Below are 25200 nucleotides of genomic sequence, written 5' to 3'. Positions count from 1 at the left end.
AGTAAACCCTTTAGTCCATACACCTTTACTTGCAAGTATTCATTGCAGAGTCATTGGTCTGGTTCCAGGCCTCTGGTTTCTGCTACACCGTTGATACTTCACTGCGACTCCTCTTGGACACCCTGTTGTTGTCCTGTGCCATGGAGATCCTGCAGCTTCAGGTGGTTGCTTTCTCTCATCCTCCACACCAGGGTGACCTCTCCAGTACCTCCCTGGCTAGCTTACCCTATGCAGTAAGCAGTAAGGGGCAGGGCTGGTTCTGTTCTCATGCTCTCTGGCCAGGTCACCTGCACCTACAACCACCAGGGCCAGCTCTACTGTGTTGCCCAGGTGAGGTACAGGGGCCACTCTGCTGAGTGCTGCAGCTGGTGAGAGCAGGGCCCGTTCTGTCACTCTTGTGAATCCCCCTCTCCCATCTTATTTTAAAGCATTTATGCTTGAAAATTCTCAAAGAACAATTGAAATTTTACAAAACACTAAAACATGTTTTCCCACAAACAATCTCACTTCTATGATTAAAGAGATTTATTTTGTCAGACTGAAGCTCGGCCCAAAATAACGGGCATCAACATTGACAATAATGTGCACAGTTTCAGTGTGTGTGTGTGTGTGTGTGTGTGTGTGTGTGTGTGTGTGTTTCCTGAAACATTTATGGGAGCCTCTTTTTCTACCACTGAGAAGCCCAAATAAGCTGTGGTCACGAAGAGTTCCAACTTTCTTCCTTCCTTCCTTCCTTCCTTCCTTCCTTCCTTCCTTTCTTTCTTTCTTTCTTTCTTTCTTTCTTTCATTTTTGAGACAGGGTTTCTCTGTGTAGCTTTGGAGCTCATCCTGGCACCTGCTCTGTAGACCAGGCTGGCCTCGAACTCAGAGATCCACCTGCCTCTGCCTCCCGAGTGCTGGGATTAAAGGAAGGCATGTACCACCAACTTTCAACTCGCTGCAGAAATACCTTTGAGAAGATAATCTAGAATGACAGAAATCAGGAAGAAAAGATTTTTTTCTTTCCCCTTGCTTCAAATTATCCACCTTCCCTCTCAGAGATAACAAAGGAACCAGATAGAGAACATTTTATGAAGTAAATTGCCAGTTTTTTTAAATGGGAATAATATGTTTCCTACACTTGGTATATTTGTAGACCATGTGTACTATACCAGACCATACCACATTATACCAGACTATACCACACTAAACCACACCATACCACACCACACCACACTCCTGCTGGGTTCTGGATGCTTGAGACCCAGAATTATCAAGCTGGGGCAGGCTGCCACCATCACTAAACCTGGGACCCAGCAGATGTGGGATATCCAGTCTGCTTCTGCATACATAGAAAATGCCATTTCTTCTGGAAGAAGGCATTTTGGGAAGGAAGGACCCAAGGCATCCTTCTGGGAGAGTATATAAGCTAAGAAAGTTTTGTTTTTCATCTCTTCTGAGTTGATCTAACCACTGGAAAAAAATGCCAGTTTAAATATTCAAATCTGGGTTCTGTATCACCCCAGTTGGGCCTTTAGAGCCTGTGAAGCTGGGGCCTGACTGCCTAGCCCCTGCTAGAGGGAAGAACTAATGGTGTGGGAGGGGCATGGCAGCTTAAAGGTCTTTCTGAATGGTGAGTTCGGCAAACAATGGGTACTAAGGGAAAAGGTCCAATCCTTAGGGCTTCAAAGGAGGACTGGCTCAGTTGTCTCCGTACAGCTGTGGGAGAAGGAAAGATGGGAGGTAATGAGGAAGACAGCAAAGATAAGAAGCTATGGTCTGGTGTTATGTTACAAAGCTGCCGGGAAGATGTGGAGAAAACTGTCATTATGCAATATGCCCAATGTAGACAGATAGGTGGCCTAGGGCCTTCATCTTTCTTAATCTCAGATTCTGAGAGAAAGCCTTTGTTCTACACTGACAGGTCACTCACAGGCTAAGACTGGGGTGAATGTCAGAGCCTCAGTTGTTTGCCCTGAAAGAGACAGGGAGTGTAGGAATCATGGGAAACTCCCTAGATTACCCATCAGCAACCCAGCATGACACTTTTTATGCTCCTTCACCCTCAGAATGAAGCACCTTGCCCCCTAAGGGATAGTGGGAGGGTGGCACTGTTCCTGCTTAGCAAGCCCAATATGTGCAGAGCCCTGAAGGACCCAGTTCTTGGCAGGCTCCACCCAGACTCATGGTTCCTTAGGCTGCATGAAGAGTAAAAGCCCAATGCTCCAGTTTTGTTTACAGGACCAGTCCAGTAGTTTAGACTGGTGCCACAGGACACTGAGATCTATTTGAATACAGACCAGTCACCTGTCCATTGGATGTAGCCTGTGCCTGAGACCACATGGAGGGAAGGCAAGCAAGCACTCCACAGAGCCGATAAATCAGATATTGCTGGCTTGCTTAGGACTGAACACTGTTTTTGTGTGTCTATCCTTAAAGGACCAAGGGTTTCTGTCTAGTACCATAGCTCTGGGTCCACAAGTATGCCAATGCATACCCTGGATGAAAGCCCTATAGAGGCCAGACAAGTACCAGGGCACCATGCTTGCATTTGTGAGGACTGGAAGCTAAAGCTGACAGGTTCAGCTTCTCATGTAGAAAGGATGTGGCATTTAAGAAAGGTCAAGAGAAGGCAGTCTTGGGTCTCAACCTGGATACATCTCACCCATTGTTAGTCTCCAAGTAAGCACTGGATGACCTGCTTTTTGAGTCAGCAGACGTGAGAATGGATGTGGGCCACCGAGAAACAAGGAACACCCTGCTACTTCCTGATTGTGGATCCCCTGCCAGATGTGGCCTCTATGGGTCATTTGAGGTTGGCCAGTAGGTTTCTTAGTTCCCTTCTGACGGCTGATTTTCAGTGATACTTTTAATCTTTTGACAGAACCTGGAAGCAACAGAAGGAAAAATAGACCACAAAATACCTAAGCTGTCAGACTGATTCTTCTTCATCTGCACACACATCCAGTGCTAAACTTCCGGGCAATTTCCCCTTTCTTCACATTGCCAGGAATGTGTTGGCCCTAGATGCCCTCAGAGTTCCTGCTTGCCTCAGGGAGTCCGCCTGCACAACTGGCCCAAGATCTCCTCATTGTGACATGGCTCCTGTCAGCTTCATCGTCCTTCTCTGTGTCACTTTTCTCTTCAACCCTTTCCTGCATCAAATACATTAAAGAAAATCTGTTCGGTGGCTCTACTGACATCCTCCCTAGGCTTGCTCATCATTGTGTTACAGTAGCATGGGGGGCAATTAAGATAAAGTTATTTCCTTCTGGGCAAAAGGTTGTGAAAGTCAAATGAAAATACCCCCTTTGATCTATGGAGCTGGGAGATGACTCGGTAGGTAAAGAGCTTGTCCTACAAGTGTGAGAACTGAGTTCAGATCCCCAACACCCATGTCCAAGTCAGGTGTGATGGCCATCACCTGGAATCCTAGATAGACGATTGCCAATTTTATTTTTCCTCCTACCTATAGTTCTGATGATTTTTAGAAATGTTTTTACTTTATTTAGTTAATCAACATCTACTCTGATCTTGATTTTCTCTTGAGTCTTTTTCTTTGATGTGAGAACTTTACTTATTGGCTTAAAATCTTTTTTGTTAGATTTATTTTGATTTTGAAATCATATGCATGTGTATATTTACCTGTGTGAATGTATGCTACAAATGTGCCTGCAGAAGCCACAAGAGGACATGAAATGCCCTGGATCAGGAGCTGCAGGTACTGTGAGCCACCTGACACAGGTGCTGAGAGCTGCACTCCACTCTCTAGTATTTTAACTGTAACGTGGTGTGGTGTGGGGAGGTTCTTTTCTGGTGTCTATCTAGTGTTCCAAGTGACCTGTAAACCTAGATGGACGTTTCCATAGATTTGGTGAAATTTCTGCTGTGATTTGAGAATTGTCTGTTCATATAATATGCCCATATATTAACTGGATTGTTGTTTGTTTTTTAGTTCCTTATATATAATGAATATTAACCCTCTTGTAGAAGAACTGCTGGCAAGGGTCTTCTATTTTGTGAGCTGTGTCTTTACTCTGGTGATTTTTTTCTTATGCTGTTTAGAAGTTCTTAGTTTGATTTAGTTCCAGTTGTCAGTTATCATAATTTCCTGAGAAACTGAAGTTCTGTCTAGGAAGTCGTGACCTCAGCATGGCTGTTAGGGAATTTCTACTGCATTTTCTTCTAGTCATTTCAACGGTCTTGAGAGCTTTTGATTAATCCAGAATTGAATTTGGTACAGAGTGAGAGATAGTGAGCTAGCCTTAGTATTCCACATATGGCAGATCCAGTTATTCTGGCATCATTTGTTAAAGGGATTGGCTGACTTCTTGTCTCCTTTGTCAAGAATCTGATGACTATAGCCATGTGGGTTTATGTCTGCATTCTCTACCTTGTTCTTGGGGAGTATGAAGCTGTGGCTTTTTTGCTACTACTTTGAACCTATACTATAATTTGAAATCAGATATTCTTTTTTTTTCTTTCAATTCAGCTCGGTGGTTTCTTCTTTATTGATATGTCTCCTACCTCCCCCTGATAATGTCAACCCCTTCCATCTACCCCCTCTAAAAAGAAGGTAGTGAAAGGAAGGGTTTGTTGGGGTTCTGAACCTGCAGTTAGAAAGGGAATAGAAACCAAAACAATCAACAGATGTGACAGAGATTGACAATCAAGAAGTCTTAAAGCAGAATGGGAATGAAGGGCAAATTAGGGGAAAGGAAGGAGATGTAGAGACTGTGTCTACCATTAACCCCTTTTGCTGAGAGAGACTGGAGTATCGGCCTCAAACATTAAGTGCAGGTCTTGAAGAAGGGAGATGGAGTTTTTGCCTGAAGGAGGAAGTAAATGTCAAAGAAGGAGTGCCACCTCTTTTTGTGGAATGGAACAAACCTACCTCAGGGACAGAAGCTTCACAGACTGTAGACACTTTCATCACTGTAGGCAATGTATAGAAAGAAGTCTTCTCCATGGTGTTCCTGGTATAGCTGTCCAATTGTGGCACTGGTGGATGGAATGACGTTGTTGACAGAAAAACAAGGCATCCCCGGCACAGAGATGAATTTGCTTCCGGATCAAGAAGTAGAATTGACCAACTGTAAGATAAGAAGGCACCAGGTCCAAATTTTTGTCCAAATCTCCTATCCGAGCTTTGGGAGCTTTTTCCACTATCACTGGGACCCGGTCTGGGTATTTCTTTCGGATTTTCCGGTCCACAGAGCGGCACTTTTCAAACAGATGCTCCTCTTTGTACACGGACTTCATTCTCTTGAGAACAGGGCTGGACCTATCTGGGCTGAGGAAACCTGGGGATAGGCGGGGTGGGAGAAATCAGATATTCTAATGCCTGCAGAATTCATATCTGCACAAGTACTTTGGATATTTAAAATTTTGTGCTTCTATATAAATCTCATATATATATCACACATACATGTGTATATTATATATAAGATATATGTAAAGTCTAAGATCCAGGTATGAGAGAAAAGATGGTGTTTTTCTGAACCTGGCTAATTTTACTTAATGATTTTCTGTGGTATCCATGTTCCCACAAATGTCATGATTTCCTTCTTATTTAATGTTGAATATACTATGGTGTATATATGCCACATTGTCTGTACCATTTATATGTTGATGTGTAACTAGGATGGTTTTATTTCTTAGCTATTGTGCATATTGTATCACTAAACTTGGATGTATAAGTGTTTCTGCGGGAAGAATCAGTCCTTTGGGTATATACACAGGAATGGTGTAGCTCTTCGCATTGTAGTTCTCACGTGAAGCTCTGATGGGGAAATAACTGAGATCTCACAGTAGTCTTAATTATATTTCACTGATGGCTATGGATGTTAGAACCCTTTTGTAAATATTTATTGGCTGTTTCTGTTTCTTCTTTTGAGAACTCTCTATTCAGATCTTTAGTCCATTTTTTGCTTGTGTTTAAATTTTCAGTTCCTTTATGTATGGTATACATTAATCCCTTGAGATACATTTGCCAAAGATTGCTTTCTATTTTGTAGACTGTCTCTTCATGCTTTCACTCTTACTGTCTTTTCCCATGAATCTGCTTTTTGGTTTGATGCAATCTCATTTGTCAGTCTTTGGAGTTGTTTTCTGTGTTACTGAAGTCATTTTCAGAAAGTTTATGCCTCTGCTGATTCTAAACCATCATCCCTATATTTGCCTCTAGCAATTTTGGTATTGAAGGCTTTATAAAGTTCTTTATATACTTTGAATTGATTTTTCAAAGTGCATAATTAGAGAGATATAATTTCATTCTTTGCAATGATATCTCATTCTCTAAGTGTTGTTTGTTGAAGATGCTGTATTTCTAAACAATGTGTGGTTTTGATAACATAAAACCTAATTTTTGACAAAGCATTGAGTTTATTTTTGGGTCCTGTGTTCTAGTTCATTGGACTACACATATTTGTGCAAAAGAACATGCTGTCTTTGTCACTATAACTCTGCAGTATAATTTGAGATCAGGCATTGTGACACTTTCAGCATCACCCTTGATGTTTAAGATGATTTTGACATTTGTGTCTTTTGTGATCCGTACATGACATTTAGGATGTTTTTATGGAAGAATGTGATTAAAACTTTGATGGAGTACTATGTTGAATCTAAAGACCCATTTTCAGTAACAGTTAAGATATAGATTCTGCCAAGCCATAAACACGAAGGTCTCTCAATCTTCTAGGTTTCAACTTGTTCAATGTTTTCAAATTTGTAATTTTTTTATTCTTTGTGATGGCTATCCTTGGTTATCAACTTGACTATATCTGGGATGAAATATAAACCAGAAGTGGAGGGCACACTTGTGATCCAGATCTTGAGGCAAGAAGACAGCATGCCTTTGATCTGGATCTTGAGGCTGGATGATACACACCTTCAATCCAGACCTTGAGGCTGGAAGGTACACCTTTAATCTGGGCCACACCTTCTGCTGGAAGCCTGTATAAGGACAATGGAAGAAGGAAGGGTTCATTCTTTGCCTGCTTGCCCTTGCATTGTGGGCACATCCATTCTAGCTGAGACACCCAACATCAATGGGACTGAATAGCTACTAGATTCTCGGATTTTTCCATTTACAACTAGCCATTGTTGGACTGCAGTCTATGTAATTCTAATAAATTCATATACATATTCATATATATGCGTATATATGCACACACACACACTTTAATTCCATAAGTTCTGTGACTCCAGAGAACTCTGACCAATACAGATTTGAAGTTGGTACCAGGAGTTAGGGTATTGCTGTGATAGGCATGATATTGTTTGGAGTAATATGGACTTAGGTATTTGGGTTAGGAAAGCAGTGGAATGCTTTAAGCACTGCTTAATGGACTACTAGTAGAACATGGAAGACAGTGATGTTGAGTGTGATTTGATGAGCTGTCCAGGGCTGGATCAAGAGGTTTCAGAGGAGAAGAATTTTTAGTATGTTGTCAATAAACTGTACTTGTAATGTTTTGGTGAAGGAAGAGGCTGCCTTTTGCCCTTGTCCTCAGAGTGTGACTGAGGCTAAAGTGAAGAGTTTGCGATGAATTTCATTGGCAGAAAAAAAAAAAAAACTCAAAACAACCAAGTATAGACTGCCATGTGGATCCTAGTGGTAACTCTAATGAAGATACATGAAAGGGAGCAAGCTGAGCAAGGAAAGAGATTTGAGGAGCAACAGGGCACCAGAAAGTGGAATGGAGCTACATCCTTTGTTCAAGGAGATAAACAGATTAAGAGATGTAATAAAGGGAGTGGTAACTTCAGGCAAGATCTCTCACCTCAAGCTTGTAAAAAAGGAACCAGAGCCTGGTGTGGTGGGGCATACCTTAACCCAGTACTGGGAAGGCAGAGGCAGGCAGATCTCTGATTCTGAGGCCAAACTTTTTTACAGAGCAAGTTTCAGGAAAGCCAAGCTTAGGCAGTGAAAGACAGAAAGCTGGTAAAGATATAATGGATAGAGGACATGTTCCAGCCCCAGCCGAATTTAGGAGCTTTGGCCATGTGGTTCTGGATTAGGAGTTAAGGATAGAAGAAAGGAGTTATGGAATAAAGCCACTGAAGCCAGGCATGTGCCAGGGATGGCTAGAGAGACCATTTGTGTGAAGTTGGAGCCTGGATTGGCTTTGAGAGCCCAAGATTTAAGAGACGCCAGATTTTTGGGATACCTGCCAAGGAGAGCTAACAGGGAGTAGAACCACCCCAAGAGAAAAAAGAGTGTTGCAGTCAACAAAGCTGAATAGAGTTAGGGAATTGAAGAGTGTTTTGACATCAGACATGGAACTGCAGAGTTTTGAGTTTGCCCAGCCAGTTTTTGGTCTTGTTTTTGTCCAGTATTTCCTAGGTTCCCTTCCCTGCGTTTTGGAATAGTAATGTATATCCTGTGCCATTAATATGTTACCGGGGCATTAGAGTTAAGAGATTGACATGCATCTCATAAGAGACTTTAAACTTTGAGACAAGTTTGAGACTGTTATAGACATGGGGACTTTTGAAGTTGGACTGAATGCATCTTTTGCATTGTGATATGGCTATAAGCTTTTTGGGGCCAGGGAGTAGAATGCGGTGATTTGAAAGAAAATGGCCCTTAAAGAGAGTGGCACTATTAGGAGGTGTGGCTGTTTTGGAGGGAGTATGTCACTGTGGGGGTGGGCTTTGAGGTCTCTTTTTCTCAAGGTTCCCTCAATGTGGCAACCTGTTGACTTCCTGTTGCCTCTGAGTCAAAATGTAGGACTCTCAGCTCTAGCACCACATCTGCCTGCATGCTACCATGCTTCCCGCCATAGTGACAATCGACTGAACATCTCAATGAAATGTTTCCTTTATAAGAGTTGCTGTGGTCATGGTGTCTTTTCCCAACAACAGAAAACCCCAATGGTTGGTTAATCCCTAGTGTTTTAAACTACTGTGGTTGGAACAGTTTCTAGCATGACCTTTATTAATATATGGGAAAACTGAAAGGTTTTTGTTGATTTTTTTTCAGAATTCTGGTGCAGTCCTTGGGTTATGTGATGTGTTAGGGCAATTTGACTTCTCTTTCCTTATAGGTATTTTCTTCATTCTGTGGTATTTCTGATGTAGTTAAGTATCTTAGTACTTTATGGAATGAGTGGGGAGTGGCGACCTGTTTCCAGATTTTGGAGGAAACATTTTGTGCCCCAGACAACTATGCTGGCACTAGCTTTATTTTAAATACAATTTGCTATATTATGTTCCTAGTTTTTACAGGCCTTTTATCATGAAGGAATGTTGAGCTTTTGTCAAATGCCTTTTTCTGATTGTTAACACAGAAATCATGTGGTTTTATCTTGTCTTAAAATGTCATATTATATTTGAGTATATTGGGTGACCTTTGCATCAAGTGAGTAGATGAACTTAGTTATGATGTGCATGATATTCTTAATGTGTTCTTTAGTTTGATTTGCAAGCATTTTGTTGAAAAATTTTACATCCATGTAGATTGGTCTGTACCTTAAATTTTCTATTTGTCCTTATCTAGTCTTGTTATCATGTCACTGCTGCTCCATTGAATGAATTTGGTAGCATTTTCCCCCTTTACCTGCACAGTTTGCAGTTTAAGAAGTACTGGTCTTAGCTCTCCCTTAAGTCTAATAGAATTTTAGCAGCAAATCTGTTGTTGTGCTTTTTAATTTTTTTTTTTTTGCAGGGAGATTTTGCTGCCCAACATCATTATTACACACACACACACACACACACACACACACACACACACACACACACACACGAGAGCATGCATGTGTGTACACACTTTATTCAGTTTATAATTCAATTTTAGAGATTTATGTGCTCTGCTGAGAATATATAATCCATGGCTGTTGGAAGTTTGTAGATCAGTTAAGTGCAACTGATCGAATGTAGCTCTGAAGTTTTTGGGGTTTCTTTGCTAAATTTTAGTTTGGAAGACCTATTTAAAGAGGTGAGTGGACTATTGAAGTCATCCACTCCCACTGCATTATGACCTATCCTACCTTTATGCCTTACGGTGTTGGTTCTGTGAACCTGGAAGCTGCAGCACTGAGTACCGAGATTCAGTCTTCTGAATTCTTATCTGTAAGGGATGCTGATTTTTCTTCTGAGTTGTTTCCATTTGAATTCTGCTTGACAGATTTGAGAATGGCTGTGCAAACTTGTTTTGGACTCCCATTTGGTTGGTCAGGTGATTTCCATCGTTTGACTCTCACCTTCTGGTTCCCTGCCCCAGTAAAGTCTTTAAGGACTTCAGAGACAACACAGCTGCAGTGTGCTTCTGAACCTGACCTGTCTGTACCCTTTACATGCTGAATTGAGACTACTTGCATTTAACGTCATTACTGAGAGGTTGTTATTTCCTGTTTTTTTGAGGGGTGTGGACTAATTATTTGCTGGCCTACTCTGTTGGACTCTGTGTATGATTTCCCAGTTCTCCTTTGCTCGATTCCTTTCATGAAGTATTACTCTTTTCTGTGCTCCAGTGGATAAAGCCATCTTCTGTGTAGTTTTTCTCTAAGCATTTCCTTCCTGCTGGCTTAAATCGAGTTGCCTTCTTTTTGTACTTGTCTTGACATGTTCTAATTTCTCTAGTAATTTTAGATGCTTTCTCTAGGTGTACCAATAGGGTTTAAAATACATCATCTGATGGTTTGCATAATTTTATTATTGACAACAGCAGATATTATTCTCATGGTAAACATAAGTAAGAATTTTCCCTTTTTGGCACTAAACATTTTTTGCTTGGCAGTTTTACCATGTTGATTATAGTTTTCCTGGGAGTGGATCTCTGGTTATGTCTACATGGGGTTTAATATGCCTCTTATATTCGAATGTCCATTTTCTTTCAAGGTTTGTGGAATTTTCTGCTATAATCTCATTGAATAAAATGTTTCATCATATTCCAAGGTATGCCTACCAGGAGACTGTGCCCATCCTCAGAACACTTCTGATGTTCTTGTGTAGTCTACCCAGACAGTAGTGAGTGTAGTGCCACTCAGGTAACTTCATGGTGACTGGGGAGAGTCTAGTCAGACTTCTTTGCCACAATTCTGTCCCCATCTCCACTAACTAACTAAAACCAGTTATGGCTTTTTTGCGCACACTGCAGTTACTCAGCTCTAGTAGCACCTCCACAACCTGGGTGATTCTTTCCGGGTTGCAGTTCTAACCTTGATTGTGTCTGGGAATGGGTAGAACACTCCCTTGGTAGCTACTGCTGACCCTGTCTGGTGTAAACAGTATGCTTTTGTGTGGAGAAAATCCCATTAAGGCTGATTTTTGTTGTTGTTGTTGTTAAATTTTCTCTAATAGGGACAGACTCTTTTCTTTTCTTTTCTTTTTTTTTTTTTTACTTTTAAATCCTGACTCTTCATCTACACTAGTCTCAAAGAGATGGTTTCTAATTGATTCTCTTCCCTGAAGTCTTGCTCTTTGAGATCTTTGTGATTCTGTTTTCTTGAGTTAACTTATCCAGGAATTGCCTAATGTGTTTGATGTTCCATCCAGGAAACTTCTGAGCATTTGTATATTTTGATATTCTGTGCTCACAGTTATTCCATTTTGGGGGCAAACTATAAAATATTTCCTTTACACTTTTAGGCAGCACTAATCTTTGTTTGTGGATCTTGTGGAGAAGGAATAGTTCTTCATAGTACCCATTTTATTTTCTCTGAGTAACAGACTATCTCAGAAGGTTTTAGCCAATTTATTCAGTTCTTACAGAAGACGCTGCAAAGATAATTTCTAAATTTAAGTTAATGTAATCTAAAACACAGATGAAAACAAGTAGTACTTAAAATCTTAATGTCCATAAACCTGCATCTTATATTGCTGTGAGGTAAAAATCTAAACACTATTTTTACTTTGACAAATAAAAATACTGAAAAACACTTTTGAGTCATCTAAAAATGTATATGTGCCCTCATGTTGTCCAATAGGAACACAAAGAACAATATTCTAATCTAATAGTATCAACAGTTCGTGTGTGAGGGATTTCAAACCAAAGTTTGCAAATTATACCTCAGACTAGAGCCTTCTGCCTATTCTACCAGAACAATTTACATTGTACAAAGATGATTCTCAAGGGCTTTACAGTGTTTAAAAAGGGAAAAAGACATAATGCAACATGAAGGTAGCTCATAACTAGAGAAGGATTCAGAGTGAGCAACATAGACCTTGAGAGACTTCTTCCTTCCACAGGAAACCTCATAACCAAAAGGAGAGAAACTGAAGCAGATGGTTTACCCAAATTTATTCACAGTATGAAAATTACTGGAGTATTAAAAAAAAAAGAGCTTGTTGTTGGGTTGACAAATTAGAAACTTCTGATTCAGTGTTATGACATGTAAAGTAGACTAAAATTAAATAGTTATCGATAGTAGATCTGAGTTTTCATTAAAAGTAAATTTCTGGCCAGGCGTTGGTGGCACACACCTTTAATCCCAGCACTCTGGGAGGCAGAGGCAGGAGGATCTCTGTGAATTCAAGGCCAGCCTGATTTACAGAGTCAGTTCCAGGACAGGCTCCAAAGCAATCAAAGAAACCCTGTCTCCAAAAACAAAAAAAGTAAATTTCTGTTTTTCTAAAACTTAGAATTTAGTGTGTGTGTGTGTGTGTGTGTGTGTGTGTGTGTGTGTGTGTGTGTGTGTACATTGCAGAAATACAATTAATAACATTTGCGAAAGTGTTTCTGTCATTCTTACATACCTGGAGCAAACCTGTTTTTCTAGGTTCTGAATCTCTTTGGAACAGTGGTTAAATTCATACAGAGAGCACTAGATAAACCTCACGAAGTCAGAGATATAGTACTCATGAGAAATGTAATACTTCATAAATTACCTCCAAAGCACAGATATCCTGGTGTGTGTATAAAGTCAATTGGGTCTCTCATCAGAATAGTCTAAAAATGAAAGAAAATCTCAGACACATAATCCAATTGAGCTGATATTTCTTTTGGCACATGGACAAACTAGTCCATGTCACTCCAGGAATACAATGAAAACACAATGTCTGGCAAAAAGGGGGACTGTTATGTATAAAACATAACTTTTTTGGTAAACAGGTTAAAAATATAAAAAGGAAACAATTTCACTATTTTTCCGCTAGAAAAACTATGAGTAAAAACTTAAGGCCACAACTCATTCTGTATGAAATGTTCAACTCAAAGGGAGCTCAGGCTTGCTGAGCAAAAGAACTCTCCGTAGTGAGTATTTCTCTGTGAGACTGTTAACCGCAGGATGACATTTTATTTAACAGACAGCATGGACTTTGTACATGCCCATTATCAGTGCCTTGAAAACCAAACAATTTAAAAGTTAGCAGCAGTTTCTGCAAGGTACAAAAATACACATTTGTTACATAACACAGTAATAAAATTTGTCAAGATATATTATACAAACTCATAGCATTTGAGATAAAGAATCGGTCTAATATATTATAGATTGATGGAGTCTAATAAAATGACATGTCTGTCTTCAAATCATATAATACTTTACAGCAATATTAACAGACTATTCACATTAAGTATCATGGGAGCATCTAAGGAAACAGAGTTGGAACGGTTGGTGGAGAACCTTACCAACTATTTTCTTCTATGCTTTCAACTGGGTGGAGAATTTTCTACTGGCCATTATGAAAAAGGGGGGAAAAGAGCCAGAACTCTTTAGTTTGTTCAGGAGGAATTTCTTCCAGAGACACATTCTAAGCCATAAGATCTTCATTCACATCTTGCAGTTCTGACAGTAGTATGCCCTAAAGGGAAGGGTCGTCCTGCTAACTTTATATAGTAATACCACAAAAGATATACATGGATACTTAGGAGTCTTCATAGGGAGGTGGATGGTTACATGGTGGGCTCTAGTTCACAGCTGATAGAGATTGCCAGTGTCATGAAGGAGCTCTTTGGACACAGAGTTCTAAAAGTTAATTATGATTAGGGCAAACAGGGCCATGCCCCTGAGAGGTAGGTGGCACTTCTATAGTTAATACATAGATAGGTTCTTATTCTACAACTGGCGATACAATGTTTGGAAGAAGGGAACAATATCTGCCATGAGTTTCCTGGTGACTGGTAGGGAAAATAATTTGAGATAAGTTAGGTTTTCAGTTGAAAAGTCCTTTTTTACAGTAGATTCATGAGATTACATAGACTCTAGGCAAATTCTAATAGGTGAGTATCTCAAAGGAGGATACACATCTAATTTAGGATGTGTCCTAAATTTGTCCTGGCAGACAAGATCTTACTCCTAGGAAAGGAGACATTCTGGTGTAGCCTTGAAGGTAAAGAGAGAGATGTCCATGTTAAGCTTCTGGGGTTTAAACTTTTAATATTTATAAACCATAAACCATTTGAAAAAGATAGATAACTTCGACAAGAAAATCCAAAGACAGTGAGCATCAGAGACAGCTCAACAGCAACATTGTTGTGTGTTCTACTCAATAACCTTACATCCTGTCAATCTCTGATCAACAGCCATCTATAGAATGGGGGGATAATTAACAATTGTTCTTTTGCCCTTCTTGGCTGACTGTAATCTAACAAGCAGTGCTGAAGAGGAAATCTCCACAGAGATGCCATATTGATAAATAATACTTGTGGAACCAGGAAGGCAGTGTTGATGCAGAGAACCCCCATTAATCAAAAGGAAGTGTGATTGACAGAGAAAAATTTCACATAATAGTCTGTCATTAAGTCTAAGTCAGTGGTCCTTTCTGTGACATCTTAAGTATCAAAGGAGCTAACTTTCTGATTAGATACATCCCTACATGCATTTTCTTACTGATATCAGCACAATAAGAAGCCTTTCTCAATTACACAAATGTTGCTACCAACACGGCACAAAACATGGCATCTTTAGTTTCTCTGCAGCCTTGCCTCTGACATGAGTCAGCCAGGGAAAATTGCAAAATCATTTCTCTAATTCTGATATGGCTATATTTTTTTTTACACTACTAGAGCAAATGTTGTCAGCAGGGCCCTTTCTAAATAGGGATAAGATACATCTCTGAAACACACATTTTTAGCACAGGCACTGTGTGGGAAGGACACCAAAGTGAGCAAACATTTCCTTCTTTGTCTTTATATCTATACTTCTGAAGGATGTGAATAAATTGAACCCTAACAGAAAACAAACAATTCACCAAGCCACCCAATTACAAAGCTGTGCTGTCATGGTACCCATAGCTCTTTAACCACTAGTTTTCTCTACTCTGCCTTTATCAATGAGCTGGTCCCTAAAATAACCCTGTTAAGACACATGACTAGGACAAGCCACTGCCTTAGATTCAGGGTCAGGTTTTAGATGATCTCCTTAGTGACTGGTCATGCTTTTCTGCATGACTCAGTGGCCCCTTCTCTTGTCTGCTTGTTCCATGGCATAAAGATGGCTTCTCTACTATTCCTCTGTGTGCCACTGATGCATCATTTAAGGTACTCTGGTCCTTCTGGACAGAGAACTCCCAGACTGCTTACACAAGCAGGCTTAAATGAAGGACACTTCTTCTATCCTTCTGTCAGTATCCTAATGTCTCAGAAAAGGACTAACTCACACTTTAATAGGAAAAGCCTTTCAGAACTTTGGATGATTAAACTTTTTAACCAAGTTTTGCCACATAATCTCAACAAAGAAACGGTCATATTAGCAATGATTGTCCTTGTGCTACCTACCCCAGGTGTCTTATGAAAGGGGTCACACTAATCACTGTTCTTGTTTTTATTAGCCCAGTTCCTGTTCTTAAAGACACCGGATTATTTATTTTGATAGAGATTCTTGTTGTGGGCAACTGTCTTTGGTTCAATGTCTGTCCCCATCATCAAAAACTGTTGTAGGCTCTGTGTCTGGGCTGGCCGAATCCTCTACAGTCCCAAGATTTGCTGATGCTCCTTCCCAAGGGCTGTCAGAAGGGTGCTGCCCTCTGCTCTCTTCACCCTCCTGCAATTTCACACAAAGCTTGAGCCTGCTTTCCAGCAGGTGCAATGGAGAGCTGGAGTGTTGCTCTGAGTCCTGCCAGGCATAAGAACTGTACCCATGGGTTGTCTGTAAAGCTCCAGGTCCTTCACCCACCCTTAGGTGTATGTCATCCTGACTCTCTTGCAGAGAGTCAGCCTCTGGAGTACCAGAAGCATGTAGAGGTAACTCCAAAGGTTCTTTCAGGAAACTGAGTTTCCTGTCGTCTGGTCTGACTGCTTTTGTTTTCTTTTTGAGGGACCAGTTTTTCAAAGTGACCAAACCACTTCTCAACCATGCGCTGGGGTGTAGAGTTACAGAATGCATTTGTGATGGTTGCTCTATGGTACCCTTTCTTAAATAAGCTAGATGGCTGCTGGCCTGCCCTGTGGAGGGACTGGGCATTCCAGATACAAGACTGGGAAAGTCAGAAGACAGCTCTTCCTGTTTTCTCTGAGCCTGAAAAGTGCAATCTATCGGAGAGGAGGTTTCGGTGGGTGTAAACACAGAGTGTTCAGAGATCTGAGAGAAAGCGCTGTCCTGGGAGCTTACTGAGGAGCCAGATGGGGACGTGCCTGGAGAGGATAAACTAGAATAGCTAGCTCTTGGGCAAAGGTTTAATCTTGGGGGCAAAACTTTCTCAGTGCTTTGGTGTGTGCTGCTGCTCTTGCCCACCTCAATCCCCAGGACTAGGCTCTGGTTAATGAGTTTTTGCCCCTCCATCTGCAAAGACTTGTGCCTTCTGAGATAATCCTCTTCTCCATGCAAGAGGCCTGACTCACAGCTGGGTTTATGTTGTTGCTTGGAATAGATCCCCCTGAGATAGGACAGTTTGCAGTTTTGGTCATCTATGCTGGGTTCCGAACAGCGCCGATGTACCCGTGAGCTCTTCCTGGCACCTGCTCTGGGTGGTGGGGAGAGTCTGCAGGTATCTGTTTCCAAGGGTTGCTTCCTGGGATGATCCCGGGAGGACATGGGACTGTAAGATGCCACAGAAATGGCCACTGGCTTGGACTTAGTGAAAGGTGTCACTTGATTTCCTTCATGACCAGACAAGCCTTTCCTCTTAATGTTTTCATTAGTAGCATTTTTCTTGCTGATGTCAGTGCCTGTGACTGAACTCTGTTTCAAACACATCTTGCCCCCTTTCTTCAGGGGCTGGGTCTGCTTTAGATAATCCTCATCTTTTCTAGAAAGCACAGCATCGCAGCTGGACTTGCGGAGCTTTTTCTGGTAAAATTCCCGGAGATAGGAAAGCTTTGTGTCTAGGTAGTCAATGCTGGGTTCTGAGCAGCGCCGGTGCCGCCGCAAGACTTTGGGGGCATCTACTGCAGCTGCAGACAGGCAGCTGGGTGTACGTGGGCCCACTGGGGCTCTAGTGTGTTCCCCCAGGGAGACCTTCCTGTAGGCTACAAAAACATTCACTGGCTTGGACTCCAGAGGTTGTTTCATTTGAATGTGTTCATCTTTAGACTGATCTAAGTCAAAATCACTCAGGGTTAAAAGGCCTTCCACCTCAGGCTGTTCCAGGTCATAGTCACTGAGGGTTAGGACAGAGTCCATGCTTCTGCTACCCTGGCCAAGTTTTTTCACCAAGTCACTGCATGGAGCATCAGCATCCTCATTGAGTTCATTTTCCAAGCTGTCGTAGGAGGAGTCGTTCATTTGGAAGCAAGACATATCTGTGGACAGCAATGAAACCAAGGTTAACATTCTTCCAAATCCCGCCTGGGCTGCCTTAAAAGACAACCATGCTGGTTCTGTGTTATTTTCATGTATAGAGTTCAAATTTCTACCTTCAAGAAGGAAAGAATCTTAAAAAAAAATTTGGTTGGACAATGGCAGTGCACACCTTTAATCCCTGCACTTGGGAGGCACATAGGAAGGCAGATCTCTATGAGTTCAAGGCCAGCCTGGTCTACAGAGAGAGTTCCAGGACGGGTAGGGTTACACAGAGAAACCCTGTCTCAAAAATTTTTAAATCAAAATTTAAAATTCTATATGTGGAGGGAGTCAGCCGCACATGAGGCCAAGGCATGCATGAGATCAGAGGACAACTTTCTGGAGTTGGTTCTTTTATTCCACCGTGTTGGTCCCCAGCAACAGTCAATCAAACCCAGGTTGTCAGGCTTACGGGGAGTGGCAGTGTAGGTAAGCACTTTTATCCACTAAACCATCTTAACTGCCTGGAATCTTCCCATCATCTCAAATGTTAGTGCCGAAGACAAAAATCTTTTAGGAATATGGATACTAGATTCATCTCGGCTTCTAATGAAGCGGCATTGTCTTAAGGTAAGATTTTCCCAAAGCAACTGATATGTCATGCAATGAAGAAATAAAGGAAAGTAAATGAGTTAGTGTCACCAGTCTCTGTGAGACCTTTCCTAAAGCTCTTTAGCATTGGCCCATTGCTCTGACTCTTAGGAATGTTATAAAGATTAAACATTATTTATATTTTATAGATGAAAGAAGGAAGCATAGTAGTAATTGTAGCAAGGAATTTATATTCTGGAAGTTGTATGTCTATGAATTCAGACCTACTTCCCATACCCGATCTCAAAGATGCTGAGGTCTTAGAGTCTACTAGGAAAGGTGGAGGTGGGTGGTAAGAAGCACCCCAAACCAGGACTTCCCCTAACTTCTCTGGACCTTCAATTCTAGCTACAACAACAAAAGTAGAGTTCCTATGTTTATTTAAAATTAGGATTCAAATCTTTAGTATACAACTTGTAGGCATGGCTTCATCCTGTATACATCTTAATCCCATTACACTGACCTATCAGCAGGCCTTTGGAGGAAGGAATGAAAGCCCTAGGCCCCCCTGACCCAGGCCAGAGGCTCTGGGACAACCAGTCTCTGTGTCTTCATAGACAAATACTTAGTTCTTATAAAAGATATTCTTCACAGTACCTGAGGTGTGTTCTCTACTGTCGCTGCTCTCAGAAAGCTCCCCCAAGAGAGAAGTGATCTCTTCTCCAAATATCCTACAGCAATTTTCAATCAGAAATTGTATAAGAAGGGAAACCTGTGTCCAATGAAAAGAATTCAAGTGTTATTATTCATATAACTCTTACATCACATTTCATATACTCATCCTGATCTTAGTCACAAAATGCAAAAGAATAGTGGAAAGGATTCAAAGGGCACGAAAACCCCACTGCTGACTGATAATGCTTCACAGCATAGTTTGGGCACAGAACTGAATTTGAGTCAGCAGATTGTAATTATCTATGATTTTGTGGTAAACTGACATTTTATATCACTACTTCCATCTTCCCAATTAGGATAATTTCAAGCATTCTCCTTCCATAGAGTGTATGGGGTGGGAGAAACACACTTTGTTATTAAAATTTATCAAGTATCAGTAATAAAGACTTATACAAGGATTTCCTTGTTAAGGGCAAGTTGCTGTAATTTTGGAAGAGGGATCCTCCGTGGGGACAGAAGGAAGACGAGGGACAGGCAAGACAGCAAGGAAACCTGGGCTATTTCTGACTAGTCTCAGCATGGCTCCCTACTACCCTCCTTAATTGGAGGTGCATATGGAGAGAGGAACATTTATGAGGGGCTCTGTGCTGCCACTGAGGTGGACAGGAACTGACCTATATTCTTTGCCTCAGAAGCTGAGGCATGCTGTGAATGAAAGGAACTGGTACTCAAACCCCCGATCAGAGGGGTGGGAATCTCAAACTTTACTGTATCATTAAAAAAGAAATCACAGTAAGGAACTTCTCTCAGGACCATGTATCTGGCAGATGATGGTGCTGAGAACTGAACTCTGGCTTGTCTGAACTCAAAGGCCCTGGTTTTTTAAAGGAGTGCTTTCTTACCACTTGTGGTCTGAATCAGTCCTACTCTTCAGCCTCCTTAAAAGGAAAAGTGAAGTAACAGTTGATATATATATACATATATATATGTATATATATATTATATGATTGCAATATATATCCTTGCTATAGTCTACCAGGACAGACAGGTCAATAAACCCACACAAGGAAGTCTACTTTAGCTATTTAAGAAACTGTGTTTCAGCACACTGTGAATTTCCAATGTTTCAAAATGGGGAACTGAGGACTCAGGACATAAAAAGAAAAAATGTCATTACCTTTTTTGTAAATTCATTTTCTAGTTCTGGGCTGGAGGAAGTAGGAGGCCAAAGAATGCTTGGAGCGATACACACTGCTAAGTTAAATGCAGTCATCTGATTAGATAAGGAATGTTGTTCAATGTTGTGTAATACCCCAAACAGATACCTTAGGAAAACAACATTGGCTCTGGGAAGCTGATCTAATAGCCTAAAGACAGAAAAATGCAGGACGTTTTATTAAGAAACTGGTAAAGACAGGCACCCCTCACTTTACCTGCATGGGGAACCATGCAGATCAAACAGGCAAACCAAGAGCACAGTGCAGATATACAAGAGTTTCAGCTGAACGGGCAGCAGTGTGTGGAGCAAGGGGTACATAGACAGAAGGTAAGCACTGGCAATTATTTCTGCACCTTGTCTTCATAACTCAATGAAAACATAGAGGAATGCATGCAATATGTTGCCTGTTATAGTTCCAAGAAAAGTAGTACAATGTGTTTTAACTCAGGCAACTCCTGCAACATTTTGTAATATTCCCAAGCAAGCCTACAAAAGGCACCCCTGGTAAGACTGAAGCACTCATTTGCATCCAAGCAAGAAGGCAGGAGTGCTATTTCTTGTGAGAATCCAAGTCTTAGCCATGAAGACTTCCGGGTTTGTTCTGGGAGTCATGCTCTTCCACCCAGATTCCAAAGGCAGTTGTGCCCCAAACCTATCATTCTCACGTTAGTCAAGCTTGAAGGTATTATATTTCCCACTGTTCTCATTTTATGTAAGTGATAAAACGTTTTAAAGATTACTCACCAAAAATTACTTTTACTACCATCCAGAACATGCCATGCATGCATGCGCGTACACACACACACACACACACACACACACACACTGTCTCTCACTCCTCTCTCTCCCCCCATGTGTATTACTTTTTCTATAAGAACCTACAACTTGAGGGAAAAAAATGGTATTTTGACACCTGTTACCCAAATAGCAGAGGTCTTTCTTCAGTATAATAGGATGATAGTGACTCCAAATCAAAGACCCTGAAACCAACCAGAGGATGACTGGGTATATTCAGTAGGAAATGAAGCATCTAACACATGCTTTCAGATTGTCTAATTGTATATGGGCATTAAGCCTTTGGGCTACACTTCTATGATAGCAGTGCACCCAGCACTTGGTCAATGGAATTAACTTCTGACAGAAGGACTGATCAGCATCCTTGGTCCAGAAGGAAAGCCAAATTTGTGTCTATCTGTAAATTCATATCAGCAGTTCTGACTCTGTTAATAAAAGTGGGGGTGTTCTGTACTCTGTGGTGAGTGGGTTGTATGGGAACATCTCACAGGTACTGTCATGAGTTAACCTAAACAAAACCTTTCGTTTATCTCATTTGCATGAGTGTCATAATTTCACATTAAAACTAAACAAATGATATTTGTCATCCAAGCTTTTTATAAACTAGAATATTACACTTTTCTAATGTATACTTTATACCTATTCTCTTACAATGCCGGAAATATTTGGGAACATGAAATGATGGATTCTACAAGGAATCTAACTTTAGATATTACAGTGTTTTTTGTTTTTGTTTTTGCTTTTTGATTCTCACACTGTAGCCAAGGCTAACGTGCAACTTGGTAGTAATGCTCATGCTTCAGTCTCCTAAGTGTTGAGAGTACAGGTATGAGCCACCACACTTGTCTCAAACATTATATTCTTTATAATAAGTCTGAGACTCTGTAAATCTCCTTTGCTAATTCTCAAGGAGTTAACTGCCTTTCTATGGTACTTTCATCATACTCACCAGATACTTTTTTTTATAGCAATGGTTATACTGCTATATGCATCTGCTTTTACCTATCTATTCTACGAGACTTTTGGCTTCCTGGAGAGAAGGGAATAGTTTTCGTTCTCTGCATGACTCTAGTCACCAAATGAATATACAGAGTCATCTAGTAAGGTAGATATTTGCCCTAAATGAAGATCCAGCATCCAATGGATGAATGAATTTCAGCTCCTACCAGATTCAGATAACTAGAGGCACACAATATAATTATTTCATGTTCATAAGATTGGGGAGAAAAGGCTTGGGTTGTGGTTCAGTGGTAGAGTGCTTGCCTTGTATGCACAAGGCCCCGTGTTCAATCCCCAGCACTAAAAAAGATAAGGAAATAAAAAAAAAAACTTAGGGGCTATTGAAATGGCTCAGCTGGTTGGGGTTCTTTCTGGCAAGGCTGATGACTTGAGTTTGATCCCTAGGACCTACATATGGTGGAAGGAGAGAAGTGATTTCTGCAAGTTACACACAACACAGACACACATACACACACAATGTAATTTTTAAAATCAGAGAAAGCAGTGACAACAGAAGTAGCAAATGTATAACTGTAATCTTGTACCCCATGTATCTGATAACTGCCATTATTTTACTAGAAAAGCTTACAACATGCAAGTATTTTAAAGTATTTTTTTCAGACTCAAAATCATTACCTTTGAATTATATTAATTTTTTCTTCATCATTTCCTTGATCCATTACACAGACCCAGTGATCATACAGATCTGATGAGAAAATACTTTCTGGTATATTTCTCAGAAAATCCTAGATGGGGAAAAACAAAACAAACATTTGAATCATTCTCATGCAAAATACATGTTGAAAAACAACCCTGTCGACTGACTACACTGAGCTGTGCATGTGGAAAAGTGTGAGTTGACATTTTTCTAGGGACAGACTGGTAATCAATTCTGGACTACTGTTGAAAAAATAGAAGGCACTTTATTCAGCGGAAGCATCTGGCCTATAGACATTTTAACAAGCTAACGTGGTGGGTTATCATAGCACACCATCTCAAATCCTTCCCTCCACTTTAAGTTAGCGAGTTCAAAGAAATGTACCAAGTTATTTGTGAGGTTTGTAATTTGGCAATCATTCTTCCCACCCCTCTATATCTTATTCACAATTGCCGTGTACTAGTTGATGTACTTGGGATATAGAAATGAATCAAGGAAGTGGCTATGATCTTAGAACATTATATTCCAGTTTTGGTACACAATGACATCAAAGTGTCTTATTGTTTATACCCCATGGGAAGGCAGTTATGTACTTGAGGGAAGAAAGCCATCCAATAGCTGGGCTCCAGGAGCTAGGGTCAGCACTATGTGTCTCATGTATAGTAAATATCCATATTATCTTTTCTGTTAAGACCATTGGTGGAGAGGGGTGTACCTTGCAGAGCATTGGTTCTGGACCACCTGCCTGTGTCTCTTTTGGAAGGGCTCTAAAAGGTTAAGCTTGAAGTCTGATCTCCACCCAGTCAACATTAGGCAGGGAGAGCTCAGTTTAGTGAGGAGGCTGGCTATCTTCACAAGTTCCTGTTTACACCACAGAGACAGGTAAAAGTCTGAAATGAGACATTTTAAAGTTGTGATCACCATCTCTGCAGCTTTTAAAAGCCAATAGACAACTTGATGTTCCTGTATCACAGAAGCTCTGATAATGTATTAGGATGAATTAGCCAATTATGTGGGACTCTTGCTCACTGCTTATGGGTTCCCTTGGGGCAGGAACAGACCCTCACCTGCTTTGCATATGACAATGTAAAGTGTAAGTCATCACAGCAAAGGCTGTTACTGATCGGTGATAAATGTGTCATCTGAACTATTAATAGGGGTCCAGGGAAGCCAATCAACTGTAACCAGATGTCAAGATAATTTTACAAACTGTGTAGCTGTGCTGCCTACTTCATTTTCTTCTTTTCACTTTTGGGGGTTAAGAAAGATTGATTGCTTCTGCCTTCCTTGGATTTTATTCAAGTATAAATGCACCTAGACACTTGTCACTCAAATACAGCTCCACAAAAGCTGCCTCTAGATCACTTTGGGTTGTGGCACTGCAGAGTTGGGGTAAAATCTGTTATTTCAAAAATGAGTTTGGCGATTAGAGATTTCTTTTTAAATCTCAGTGAAAAAGCCACTTATGATCAGCCTTAAAGAAAAACATCATTAACTCTTAAACCCATGCTTGAAAGATAACTTGCAGTGTGGCAATGCACTCTAGACAGCTGGAACAACATGCTATGAAATGCAGATATCACAGCTGAGGAGGATGGGAGTCGACTCTAAATTACAGTGAGGGATTTGCAGTGTTCAGTGAAACCCCTTCCTTCAAAACTAGAGCCTAAGCCAACAGGGCTTTCTGGTTCACATAGGGAGGACAGTGGACAGATGAACATCCCTTGAGGTAGGAAGGGCCAGAGTCCTACTATCTTGAGCAATTTTTGTTCAATCACAGTTTGAAGTTAAATTTAAGCAAAAGTAGGTACAGAAGAAAGAAAAGTCTCCAGCTTTATCTTCTTCCCTAAAACCAGCTGAAGTAGATGGGAAGAAAAAACACAATAATGAGACTTCAGTTATATGGAATTCATTTCACCAGAGTCTTCAATTGTGGTGATTTTTGTCTTTTGCTCCTTTTACACAGAAAATATTCCTACAAGTTGAAGCACAACTCAGTTAAAGCCATACTTCTTTGGAATAGTCTCAATTTAGGAAAGGATTTTAAGAAGTGTGGTGGCATGAAGTAGACAGTATTGTAGAATGTTTTTCTACAGTGCAGGCTGAGCCTGCCTACATTAAGGAGAGAGAGAAAGAGAGAGAGAGAGAGAGAGAGAGAGAGAGAGAGAGAGAGAGAGAGAGAGAGAGAGAGAGAACCCATTTCTATGGAAGAACTGATGGTACATATTTGTTTTTGATATACCATGTATCTGAATTATCCTGGGACTGAAGGATGATTAAAAAAAAAATGCCTGCTTGAGAGATCGATAGCCTTAGCTCATTCTCCAGAGTAGCATTTGTTTCTGCTAAAGCCCATGGCAAAATTTAGACACAGCCCACCAAGAAACAACATGGGCTCTCCCAAGCCATGGTGCTGACTCTATCAGCCACTGGCCACTCAGCTGGGGCAGGGCAAAACAAGCCATGGCCACCATATTTTCCAAAGCTTCAGGACCTTATTCTCTACCCAGGGCCCAGTGAATCTAGGCTCTTTGGAGAATGGAAGTCTGAGGTAGGTCTGCAGAGATTGTTGCTGTGCTCAAAAGCTCTGCTCACAGCTCAGTTCTTGTTTCTTTTCAAAAATGATAGGCATGTCTAAGAACATGAGGAAGAGAATACATTAGAACTTTCTAACTATAGCAAAA

The 25200-nt window shown here is 40.8% G+C and overlaps 1 protein-coding gene and 1 pseudogene across 1 annotated transcript in view; both read right to left on the bottom strand.

Annotated features, from left to right (window-relative positions):
* Window positions 1-4874: 4874 nt before the first annotated feature.
* Window positions 4875-5241, bottom strand: LOC100752998 (annotated as a pseudogene).
* Window positions 5242-13192: 7951 nt separating this feature from the next.
* The window catches only part of Arhgap20 (Rho GTPase activating protein 20), an 82079-nt gene continuing 70071 nt past the window's right edge, over window positions 13193-25200 (bottom strand). Inside the window, exons 12-15 of the mRNA XM_027415108.2 lie at window positions 22495-22604; window positions 20023-20212; window positions 18828-18942; window positions 13193-17599 (exon numbers count right to left, since the gene is read on the bottom strand). Of these exons, the coding sequence (XP_027270909.1) occupies window positions 15765-17599; window positions 18828-18942; window positions 20023-20212; window positions 22495-22604 (2250 nt within the window). The 3' untranslated portion in view covers window positions 13193-15764. The remainder of the gene's footprint in view (window positions 17600-18827; window positions 18943-20022; window positions 20213-22494; window positions 22605-25200) is intronic.

This window comes from Cricetulus griseus, chromosome 4 (assembly GCF_003668045.3).
Source record: "Cricetulus griseus strain 17A/GY chromosome 4, alternate assembly CriGri-PICRH-1.0, whole genome shotgun sequence".
Taxonomy (NCBI): Eukaryota; Metazoa; Chordata; class Mammalia; order Rodentia; family Cricetidae; genus Cricetulus; species Cricetulus griseus.
This window is presented reverse-complemented; position numbering and strand designations above follow the sequence as displayed.